Genomic DNA, 11,922 nt, shown 5'->3' with positions numbered 1-11,922 from the left:
AAAATCATTTAGCTAAACTCAAGTGGTGTGTCAGGAAACAGTTTTGATAATGGAAGCCAGGCCTTTGCCTCCCTCTGGAGCTCCTGGAAACCGATCCCAGACAGCTCAGCTGTGGGAGTGGTGAGTGATATCCTTAACACAGGAGTGGAACTTTCCCCAACCCCCCATCTTCCTGAAGTAATCTGTACAACCTCACAAATTGTCACCCCAACTCCAAAGCTTGATATCATAAATCTTTTTTTCCCTCCAAAGTACAATAATCCTAATGTTGCCTATATTTTTCACAGGCTGTCTGTTTGGCAGGGGCTTACCATTCTTCTTCTTTTTTTTTTTTTGTTTCAGTTCTGAGGTTTGAACTCAGGACCTTACACTTGCTAGGCAGGTGCTCTACCTCTTGACCCACTCTGCCAGCCATATTAAGAACTATTTGCCCACCCCTCCCACCTGTTGGCCTTGAACATTGATCCTTCTGTTCTCTGCCTCCTGAGCAGCTAGGATTACAGCTGTGTGCCACTGGTGTCCAGCCTAGGACTTAGCATTTTTGCTTCAATTCCTCCTCATCCTCCAGGCTTCAGAATGGGGGAGTGAATGGGTGAAAGTGGGCAGTGCTTGGTGCATCATGATGGGTTTCACACTATGGGAATGCCCTCAATCTGGAACTTGGTCCTGATAGACAGTTTCCCTCTATTAAATAATTTATTGAATAGATATTTAAGGACTCTTACCATGTGCCATGACTGGGACTACAGTATAAACAGCACAGAAAAGGTTCTTGGTACTGGGGACTGAACCCAGGGCCTCAAGCATAAAAGGCAGGCACTCTACCACTGAACTACCTCCCCAGCACAGGTGATTGCCCTTAGGGAACATGCAAGTAAGATGAGATTCAAGTGCTCTGGTTTCCAGTTTTCTGTTACTCTTTGGTATGCTGTGATTTACAACCTCAAATTAACACATTTTTTGTGCATATGTGGGGAGGGGAGGGGGGGAGGGAGTGCTAGGGATTGAACCCAGAGCCTCAAACACACTATGCACTTACTTTACCACTGAGCTACACCCCACCCCCCAAGTCCCAACCTTCAATGAACTTTTAAAGGAGATCCCACCTGCATGAAATCAATAGAAATCAAGGTGAGGTTGGCTTTCTGCCTGTTACATTTTTACAGCTTTACTGAGGTATGATTGACATACATAAACCGCATGTCTTTGAAGTATACAACTTGATGTCATTATATATATACACCCACAAACCTACCACACAAGACAATGAACCTGTCACTTAAAACTTCCCTATCTTTCCCCACCCCTGAAATGACTGAAAATTCTAGGAAATACAAAGTAATCCATAGTAACTTTAGATCTAGAGGCTAAACAAAAAAACAACATTAGCTCAGGCCTGATGAAGATTCAGGTGTTGGGAGGCATCAGATGAGATTTAGAACCAAATACTTAGCCTTCCTAAATTTAGCTTGATTAGGTCAGGCAGCAAGCAGAAAGGAAAGTTGAGTGTCAGAGAAGGTAGCCATTTTGCCTAGGAACAAAACCCAGAAAGTAGTTCCAGTTCCAAGGTCTCTTTTAACAGGTACCTGGAAATATGGGCAGCACCTTCAGACTGGGTTGGGTCTCATGGGAAGGAGTACACTGAAGGTTTAAACCAAAGGGGGAGGGGAAAGGGATTATTCCTAGTGTTTATTAAAGCTTTTTTTTCATGTTAATTATAGGTTTAACATGTCTCTGCTGCTAGACTGTGAGCTCTTGCAAAGCATTTATGCCCTCATCATGTAACGACCTCTTATTAGCACTCAGATATTTATTCTTCCCTTCCCCCGTTGTCAAATATTTATTGAACAAATGACATTATTATTAGGCCCCAGACAACTATAAAATACTGAGTATTTTGGTAGACTGTTCTAAAGTTGGTATCTTCACGGATATAGAAACGGATTTAGTATAGGCCTGCATATGAGTGATCAGCTTGGCTGACACGGCCTCTGCAGAGTGCTATGGGAAGCTCCGGAAGAAGGAGTCAGAGGGGCAGAAAGATCTCCTTTGTGGGTAAGAAAACCTCCCCTCTGTTTACTTTCAGGTACACCGAAGGTGTAGGACCTCTGGTGGCTGTTTGTATATTTGAGGTAGGGGGTCAGGGAAACCTGGAAAGTTAAGGCTAGGTCTACTTTCCCTATCAGTAGGCTAGGCCTTCCCCTAGAGAGGGAGAGCTCTAACCCCAAGAATCTCTTTAGGGCCAGATTCCTGGTCTCCACCGTCTTAGCAGCGTGCCTTTATTCCAAGCCCGCACATTAGCGCGAAGGGGTGAGACAGCGCATAGGGCCGATAACATCGTCTCTCCTGGTCCACTCACACGAAGAGTTAATTTCTCCCGCCAGCTTCGAGTCCCTCCCTCTCCCTCCTGGGGCTCCGCCCCTGTCTCCTCCCAGCGGTGCTGGCGGGCTTCCCCTGGAGGGGGCGGCCTCAGCCCGAGCGCTCAGCTGGCGGGGCGGAGCTGCGGCTGGGCGTCCAGCTGCCGGACCGAACCTGCGGTGCGGACTGCGGGAGCAGCGCCGAGCTCCCCGCTCGCCCGCCCGCTCAGCCCACCCAGTGAGCCTCCCGACCCCTCCCTGTCCCCGCAACTGTGCTGGTAAGTCTCGCTCTCCGCACCAAACTTTTTGCGGCCGATTTTGAGTCCTGTGGTCGAAGCAGGGGCTACATTGTAGTCTGTGTTGGGGGGAGGAGTGAAGACTGGGAATAGCCGTCTTGAACTGTTCACGACTCCGTAACTTCCCTAAAATGGATCAAAGCTCACTCCCCGAGTTGGTAGAACTTTTGCGTTTAGCTGGTTAAACTTGGAAATTCAGGGTATTTATTGCAACTTGTTACCCCTCCCCCATATTTCTCGGAGACCTAGCAGTTCCCGATACTTTCCCTCCATCTTTCAAGTATCTACGGCTCCCTAAAAGCTCTTCTCCTCCCAGTTCTGGCGTGGCAAGCCCCCTCCCCCAGGCACTTCGGCCCGCCCCCTCTCCGTTACCCTCTGGGACCCCGCGATCTTTGGGCGGTACCCTCCCTCCGGGTCTACGGTCTTGCCAACCCGCCGAAGTCATGCAGGTGCCGGTCCGACTGTGCAGGGAGGGGCTGAGGCTCTGGCGGGTCCTAAGCCTGGCGGGCGGGGCCGAGAAGGGGAGGTGTAGGGGGCCGGACGGGGCGGAGCAGGCGGCATTTGCGGCCGGCGCCGGGGTGGAGAGTTGTGCGCCGGTCCCTGGGCCTGAGCTCGGGCTCAGGCTGGGGTGCCTGCGATGTCTCAAGATGGCGGAACTGGGCGAATTAAAGGTACCGGCCCCCTCCCCCATTCCCATCTGGGCTGAGCCGGGCGGCACGCCGACTCAGCAGAGCCACTGAGGCCGGGCGCCGAAGGCCGCGGAGGGCGCCGGAGACGTGGCAGGGACTGGCTGCTGGGGACCGGGGAGGAGCTGCTGCGGGCCGGGCAGGGCTGCGGCCCGGCTCCGGGGGCGGGGCTGCGGGGCAGATGTAGGGGTGGGGCCGAGGGAATTGCAGCTGTTGGGGGCCGCGGCGCAGGGGGCGGGGACGCGGGGTGGAGGTCGTATTTAATAGTAGGGGTCGTTGTAGGGGTAGAGTTGGGGAGAAGCTGCTGTAGATGCACAGAGGGCCAGTGGATCAGGCTGAAAGATGCGACAGTAAAGGGGAGATGTAGGGATGCGACGGTGGTGGGGGGGAGGGCAAATGTAGGGGAGTCCCCGAGGGAAATGCAGCCAGGTGGGTAGAACTTTGGGGCTGCTGTTGGCATCTGAGCCTTGGGAAGTTCCTTAGGCGGCCGAGTCCCAGGGGCGGGGCTGTGCAGGCCGGTGCCTCGAGGGGTGGGGCAGGAGCATCCTGGAGGTTGAGAGGAAGGTCCAGCCTTAGTCTCTTGGCTGAGGCAGAGGAGTGTGAAATTATGGCATGGGAAGGAGGGAGTTATAGACAGAGCAATGAAGACAAGTCAGCAGAGACACGGATGGGGAGGAAGGTAGAGGAGCAAGTTTTTTCATCATTCCTCAAAAGGAGTCCACTTGTGGGGGCTGGCAAGGCAGAGATTCACAGAAGGGAGCCCTTTGAGGAGAGAGCTCTCTTCTCACCACCACACACAATCTCCAGGTAACCACATCAGAGGACATCTCACAGAACATCAACCTCCTGCCTCCTTACTGTTCCATCCTTTGAGTTGGAACCAGTGGGCTCAGACACTCTGGCCCAGGAGCCCTGCCCTTATTCTTCCAAGGCCTCTGCTCAGAACTTTGCTTTCTTTTCCACCCCTATGGGTGGGGGTGGGGGTGGGTGTAATCACTTCTTTTCTTCATGTAGGAGAGTAATAGGGTATTAATTTCTGGCAGATGGAGTAAACAGGTAGGAAGGATACATCACTGTTAGCCCCTCCTCCTCCACAAGTGTGGGTCCTATTTCTGTCCCAGAGAAATAGGACCAAGGAAGGTGGTTATGTAAAATTATGCCAAAAAATGGATTTGGGGGAGTTTAGGGCATTGAACTCTAACCTAAAAACCCTGGCTATGAAATCTTCAGAGGCTTGGGGAAAATAGCTAAGGTGAATTGAGATGATTGGGAGGGGTGGCCCATGTTGGGAGGGGTGGGCCATGGGGCCCAATCCTCTAGCCACCTGGCCCCTTTTTTGCCTGTGGGGCTGTCTGGCCTGAATCCCCTCTTCTCTATCTACTATCATCTTTCTAGGAGGGTAGGATGAGTCTGAAAGTCTGAGCAAGAGCAGGAGAGGAGGTAAACATCTTACAGGAGATTCCTGACTAGGGGCAGGGTTGGGGCTAGGAGTCTGTGGTGGACTCAGAGGTATGTCAGAGCATGGCTTGCTGCCTGCCATCCTCTGACCCCACACTGGTCAACTTCCAGGTATCGGGAGATAGGGTTGCTCAAGCTCTGGGAGGTGGTGGTGAGGCTGACCTGAGGGTTGCTGCAATGGGGCTGCAATGTCCAGGCCAGCTGCCCAGCAATAATCTAAAAGTTGTGAAGAACATTTCAGTTCAGTGCTACCTCTCTGGTGGCTCAGCTCCAATGTCCTTGGCAGGATACTGTGAAGTGGGATTCCCAAGCTTTTCTGTTCTCCACAGCACATGGTGATGAGTTTCCGGGTGTCTGAGCTCCAAGTGCTCCTTGGTTTTGCTGGCCGGAACAAGAGTGGACGGAAGCACGAACTCCTGGCCAAGGCCCTGCACCTTCTTAAGTCCAGCTGTGCCCCCAGTGTCCAGATGAAGATCAAAGAGCTATACCGCCGGCGCTTTCCCCGAAAGACCCTGGGCCCCTCTGATCTCTCCCTGCTCTCTCTGCCCCCTGGCACCTCTCCTGTAGGCTCCCCTGGCCCTCTAGCTCCCATTCCTCCTGCCCTTCTGGCCCCTGGCACTTTGCTGGGCCCCAAGCGTGAGGTGGACATACACCCTCCTCTGCCCCAGCCTGTGCACCCTGATGTCACTATGAAACCATTGCCTTTCTATGAAGTCTACGGGGAGCTCATCCGGCCTACCACCCTCGGTATGGCTTTCTTATCCCTCAGTGTCCTGGACTCTAGTTTAGGCTGGACTCTGTTCTTAGGTTTTTGTCTTATGGGGATCAGCAAGCTAGGATGGGGGCAACTTCTGTGGTTGCCTTGCATGGGCTTGGGAATAATCGCATCTTTTTGTCCTCAGCATCCACTTCTAGTCAGCGGTTTGAGGAAGCACACTTTACGTTTGCCCTTACACCCCAGCAAGTGCAGCAGATTCTCACATCTAGGTATGTCTCTTTTAGTCCTCCTGCCTCGTCCCTGGGCACTTACCTAAGTTGCTCCCTAACTTCACTTTCTCTTCTGCTTTCCTCCCTATGTATCCTTTTATCCCTGCTTAGTCTTTCATTCTTTTATCTCATTTCTCCTCTCTATCCTCTGGACATCTATCTTTCCATTCATCCCAACCCTCTCAGGGCCATATACTGACACCTCTTTTACCTCTCCCTGTTTTAGAGAGGTTCTGCCAGGAGCCAAATGCGATTATACCATACAGGTGCAGCTAAGGTGAGTTGGTCCTCCCTCTACCCTGCTGGGATCCCATTAGGGGTGGGAGATACTCTTGTCTTTGCTCTACCACTGCCCACTCCCGCCCTGTGACTCTTCCTGAATCTTGAGAGCTTTCAGATATCCATGACTGATTTTTTTGGGTTTTCTGACTCTCTGCCAGATAAACTCAAGAAGCTGTCTCCCACCCTTTCATCCTCTGTCGTCTCTCACCAGGTTCTGTCTCTGTGAGACCAGCTGCCCCCAGGAGGATTATTTCCCCCCCAACCTCTTTGTCAAGGTCAATGGGAAACTGTGCCCCCTGCCGGTAAATGCTCTTCCCTTCTGGCAGTCACCCCTTCCTGTTTCAGTTCATGAATAGTAATTATAAACCGATCATGAAAGAGACATGTCTAGCACAGTGCCTCTTACACAGTAACTGCTCTGTTTACTGAGTCAATATAATCTAGAGAATATTAAAATAAAGCTGAATAAACCTGAAAGAGGAACTTTTTAGAAGTCATGACCCCATTTGGATTCATCTTTCTTGAGTGGAATATTGGTTTTAACTAAAGGAGGCTAAATGATTGATTAATCTGTTAATTGGTTGCCTATAAAATCATATTGAATCTGTTAAAAAAAAAAAAAAAGTCATGACCCCAGAGCTGAAAATTAGAAGTGAGGTGTCCTTGTTGCTCCTCTTCAGAGACTCAGTGAGTCGGTTCCTATTTTCTTGATCAATAAATAAGCTTCCCTTTTTCCTCAGAAGTGAACCTCTCCCACAACCCTAGGTAGTGCCCTAGTTTTTTGTAGCACTGAGTGGATCCCTGTCCCCTTGGTTATGGGTGACCTTCCATCTGGGGAGTAAGTAAACTGAGACAAGATTTCTTTTGTTGTTAGAGCACATCCCTTTCCCAGAGCCATCTCTTCACTGACCAGTCCTTTCCTTCCTCAGGGTTACCTTCCCCCCACCAAGAATGGGGCTGAGCCCAAGAGGCCCAGCCGCCCCATCAACATCACACCGCTGGCTCGACTCTCGGCCACTGTTCCCAACACCATCGTGGTCAATTGGTCATCTGAGTTTGGACGGGTGAGCATAGCTCAACCAGGTGTTTGGAAAGTCCTGCATGGGTTGAAGGGGAGTCATCCAGGGTTCTAGTTTGGGCAATCATCTTCCTCTTCATGGGTCTGTCTGCCTAAATCCATGTGTCTGGTCTTCATGGGACAAAAGTGTGGTGGTATGAGAAGCAGAGGCTAATTCTCCTCCCTTTTCCCCAACAAGTAGAATTACTCCTTGTCTGTGTACCTGGTGAGGCAGTTGACTGCAGGGACCCTGCTACAGAAACTCAGAGCAAAGGGTATCCGGAACCCAGACCACTCCCGGGCACTGAGTGAGTAGCATCCTTCCCCGCTTCCTCTCTTGGATCTGCATGGAAGTCTTGGTCCTCTAGTTTCTTGTGACAACTTGCTTCTTCTCTCACGTGAAACCCAGTGGTCGCACTATGCTCCTTACCTTTCTTTGTGGTTGAGGAGTTGGACTGCTCTCAGGCTATGAGGGATGCCCTTGCATTCCCATCATGCATCTGCTTTGTACCTCACAGACCCTAAATGTGGTCCTGCTAGATTATGGTTTCTCCATACTGGAGTCTTAAAGATCATCTAATCTAATCTTCACATGATGCTTCACTTCCTTTTAGATTGTCTCTAATATAGCCAGTGTGTTACCCAGGGATAGGGACTCTCTCCCCCTATATCTAGTTTTCTAAATCCATTGGCCCCCCAAAACACTACCCAGCTGCCTCTCAACAAGGGCCATCTGCTTCTGGTCTTCCCAACTCCTAGGCTTCCTTAAGCCTTGCTGACTCCATGGCTCTGGCCTCTCGTTTCAGTCAAGGAGAAGTTGACCGCTGACCCTGACAGTGAGGTGGCTACTACAAGTCTCCGGGTGTCACTCATGTGCCCGGTAGGTAGAAGGGGGAAGAAAAGGGGAAAGGATAGTTGTGTTAAACCTCTGGACTCTGATGAGGGCTTTTAGGGATGCTTGAGTGAGTTTTTCTGCAATGGAACCACAATGAAGACTTGACTCGAGAACTCTCCTCTCTTCAGCTAGGGAAGATGCGCCTGACTGTCCCATGTCGTGCCCTCACCTGCGCCCACCTACAGAGCTTCGATGCTGCCCTTTATCTGCAGATGAATGAAAAGAAGCCAACATGGACATGCCCTGTGTGTGACAAGAAGGCTCCCTATGAGTCTCTTATTATTGATGGGTAGGGACATTTCGCTTTGTCTTATCTAGGACATTCACTAGGACCCCCTTGTAATATATATGGTTTCCTTTCCCTGAGATGAACTCCAGCTCTCACCCTTTCTATCTCCTTGAGTGGTCCATATACACACGCACACATGCACTGCTGAGGAAACAGGCCTGGAGAGATTGAAGTTATATTGTTAAATGGCAGAACAAGGAATTAAACAGTTAATATTGCCTGTAATGACTGTGTGACCTCCCCCTGAACTTACCAGTAAGGTTCTTTTAAGGGCTTGGGTGTGTTGAGCTGTGTTGATCTAGCTAGTCTTTCCCCCCCCCCCCCACAAGCAAACAATTTTTTTCTTTCTTTTTTTTGGGGGGGTGGGGTGGGCGGTGAGGCTGGAGTTTGAACTCAGGGTTTTGTGCTTGCCTACTACTGAAGCCATGTGTCCAGCCCTCTTAGCTAGTCTTAACCTGCATTCAGAGCCTTCATTATTGCTGTTGCTCAGCATCTTCTTTTTGAGATGTTTATGGAGTTCTGTATCTGTCTATCTGTCTTGTTCCTGGAATTACATGTAACAGGTGCTCAGGTTGTATTTATTTTAAAATCTAGCACCTAAAGTTTGTGAAGATCTTTCGCATACTTTTTTTTTTTTTTTGCAAGTGCTTTACCACTAAGCTATATCCCTAGCCCTTACTTTACTTGTTTTGATTCCAAGAACAACTCAGACAGGTACAGTAGGGTGGATAAGATCCCTGTTTTACAGATGAGGAAACTGAGGTACGGCAGACGAATCACAGAACTCTGACTACTGTTCCAGCCATTTCCCAGCCTCATTAATTCCCATCTTTCCCCTCCCGTAGTTTATTCATGGAGATTCTTAATTCCTGTTCGGACTGTGATGAGATCCAATTCATGGAAGATGGATCCTGGTGTCCAATGAAACCCAAGAAGGAGGCATCTGAGGTTTGCCCCCCACCAGGGTATGGGCTGGATGGTGAGTGACGCCCTGTCCCCCAGCTGAGCTAAATCATTGATGGCCCTTTTTCTGAGACAGTCTTCTTACCACCTATAGGCCTCCAGTATAGCCCAGTACAAGAGGGAAATCCATCAGAGAATAAGAAGAAAGTTGAAGTTATTGACTTGACAATAGAAAGCTCGTCAGATGAGGAGGATCTGCCCCCAGCCAAGAAGCACTGTCCTGTCACCTCCGCTGCCATCCCAGCCCTACCTGGAAGCAAAGGGTATGAGAAAATGGCTGAATCCTTAGCAAAAGGGACGGGGAAGAAGTCAGAGTGCTTTCTGATCATTGGGCACATCCTGGGGCAAGGGAAAAATGGAGGGAGCTTGGGCAGCAGAGCTGAGTACAGGCATCTCTGGTTCACTAGCTTACTTCCTTCTCTACCCAGAGTTCTGACGTCTGGTCACCAGCCATCCTCAGTGCTGCGGAGCCCTGCAATGGGCACGTTGGGCAGCGATTTCTTATCCAGTCTCCCACTACATGAGTACCCACCTGCCTTCCCACTCGGGGCTGATATTCAAGGTATGACACTGATCCTAAGGTGGAGCCCTTCCCCAGAACCCCTGCTCCTTTCCAAAGCACAGGCAATTTTGTCTTCTAGAGGTGAAGGGGTCAGGTAAAAGGCTGATTTTGATTTTTTTTTTTTTCCCCTATAGGTTTAGATTTATTTTCTTTCCTTCAGACTGAGAGTCAGGTAAGTGGTGGCTTCTTTTCCCAGGAAGATCTAAGATCTCTGAAGCTTCCTTTCTAGGCACTGATGACATCCCTTCTCTCTCCCATTTTCTCCAGAGACTTAAATCTGCTTTTCTGTAAGGGAAGGGAGGATATAGCAGCTTAATTTTCCTCCTCAACCCCACTGGTACTTCCTCTGATTCACAGCTTTGTCTCCTAAGCTCCCTTGTTACTATTCTCTCAAGAGTTTCAGTGTAGCTTTGCCCTTGCCTACTCACCCCCACATACCCGCATGCACTTAGAGCACCAGGCCCACCCCAACCGGACATTCCACACATTTCAGACGCCCATAATGCCCAGAAGCTGTTGGGGTTGTCTCAAAGCAGGCAAAGGGGAGGGGCATGGAGAAGTAGAGCTGAGTCAAAGAGGTCCTTCTGCTTCTTGAGAATGCCTGGAGACCAACAGGGGTTTATTCAACCAATAAAATGTTTTTGAGGTGAGTGAAGGGAGGTGGTAAGTCAGGATGAAATCTTAAACTATGCTCTTGATTCCTCCCAGCACTATGGTCCTTCCGTCATCACCTCACTGGATGAACAGGATGCCCTTGGCCACTTCTTTCAGTACCGGGGAACCCCTTCCCACTTTTTGGGCCCACTGGCCCCCACGTTGGGGAGCTCTCACCGCAGCTCTACTCCAGCACCGCCTGCTGGCCGTGTCAGCAGTATTGTGGCTCCTGGGGGGGCCTTGAGGGAGGGACATGGAGGTCCCGTACCTTCAGGTCCCTCTTTGACTGGCTGTCGATCAGACATCATTTCTTTGGACTGAGTTCCTTGGATTACAGAACTTGCATTGCCCCTAACACTGAGCAAATATATACCCCTCAGGGGTCTTTGGCCAAAGGCCAGATAGACCTTCATGGATACCTATTTTTGGCCTCATCTGCCTAACAAGGTCTGCACCCAAAGGGTTAATATTTAACCTCTTTTAAAGGACATTGGGGCCTATTTTTGCAAGTGTTCTTTAGATGGTGGCACATTCCTTTAGGTGTGTTCACCTAGGCAATGGGAGGCAAATGGGATGGGATGTGAGTTTTGAGAGCTTCACCAGATCTAGAGCCTCTTGGGCAAAGGGCCCTTTTCTTGTTTCCAAGATGCCCTCACTTCCCAAACCTAAACATCTGTGCTTTTCATGTCCATTCCGTTCCCTTTGGCCATGTAGACAGGTGGCAAAATCGAGACAGGCAGTTTCAGAGATGGACAGAGAACTCTATTTTAGGTTGTAGATTTTTTTGTATATAAACAAGAAAAACCAAAATACTCCAAAGATGACTTCCCCTGCCTCTGTGTCCCAGTATGACTGAGGAGGAGATAAGGTCTTAGTTGTAATCCCCAGGGGTTTGGAAGCAGGAAGGGCCTAGCCTATTGCCTGCATCTCTCCCTATTGGTATATTTAAGTGCAAATATATATAGACAAATAGATATTATCTATCTATATATTTTTTGCAGTACTGGGGATTGAACCCAGGGCCTTGTGCATGCTAGGCAAGCGCTCTTCCTTAACTTGAGCCATGCCCCCTGTCCTTTTGTGTGTATTTTGTTTTGAGATAGGATCTTCATAATTTGCTGGGTTGGCCTTGAACTCATGACCCTCCTGCCTCTGACTCCCAAGTAGTTGGAATTTCAGATGTGTGTTACCACACTCGGCTCAAGTTCACAGTATTTCTTATACCAAACAGCCTAGGCCTAAACTTCTAGAGATCTTTGGCCCTGTGTTAGGCCTGGCTCATTCTGCACCTTTGCTGGGAGGTGAGAAGACCCTTGTGCCCTCCTTCCCGATTTCTTTTTTTAGGCTTCTCCAGGACTTAGGACCTATGTTGTAATTTTACTACCCAAAATTGTAGCAAAGTTCTCACACATAATAAAGATTGTGACTGTTCTGTG

The 11,922-nt window shown here is 49.7% G+C and overlaps 1 protein-coding gene across 5 annotated transcripts; it reads left to right on the top strand.

The window, feature by feature from the left end:
• The first annotated feature begins 2,476 nt into the window (after nt 1–2,476).
• On the top strand, nt 2,477–11,918 carry Pias3 (protein inhibitor of activated STAT 3). 5 transcript variants are annotated; one of them, XM_020157452.2, is made up of 14 exons: nt 2,477–2,635; nt 5,127–5,544; nt 5,700–5,784; nt 6,011–6,061; nt 6,278–6,368; nt 6,996–7,130; nt 7,326–7,431; nt 7,930–8,003; nt 8,147–8,307; nt 9,153–9,286; nt 9,365–9,533; nt 9,699–9,832; nt 9,967–10,004; nt 10,541–11,918. In XM_020157452.2, the coding sequence occupies exons 2-14, from the start codon at nt 5,130–5,132 to the stop codon at nt 10,805–10,807; spliced, it is 1,860 nt and encodes a 619-aa protein (XP_020013041.1). In that variant the 5' UTR covers nt 2,477–2,635; nt 5,127–5,129; the 3' UTR covers nt 10,808–11,918. The 5 variants fall into 5 exon arrangements, with proteins under 5 accessions (XP_020013041.1, XP_073906704.1, XP_020013040.1 ...); XM_074050603.1 differs by lacking the exon at nt 2,477–2,635 and adding an exon at nt 2,710–3,102; XM_020157451.2 differs by lacking the exon at nt 2,477–2,635 and adding an exon at nt 3,167–3,324.
• The last annotated feature ends 4 nt before the right edge of the window (nt 11,919–11,922 follow it).

The sequence above is a fragment of the Castor canadensis genome, chromosome 12, assembly GCF_047511655.1.
Source record: "Castor canadensis chromosome 12, mCasCan1.hap1v2, whole genome shotgun sequence".
NCBI lineage: Eukaryota > Metazoa > Chordata > Mammalia > Rodentia > Castoridae > Castor > Castor canadensis.
Note: the sequence above shows the minus strand (reverse complement) of the source record. Positions and strands in the feature narration are given on the sequence as shown.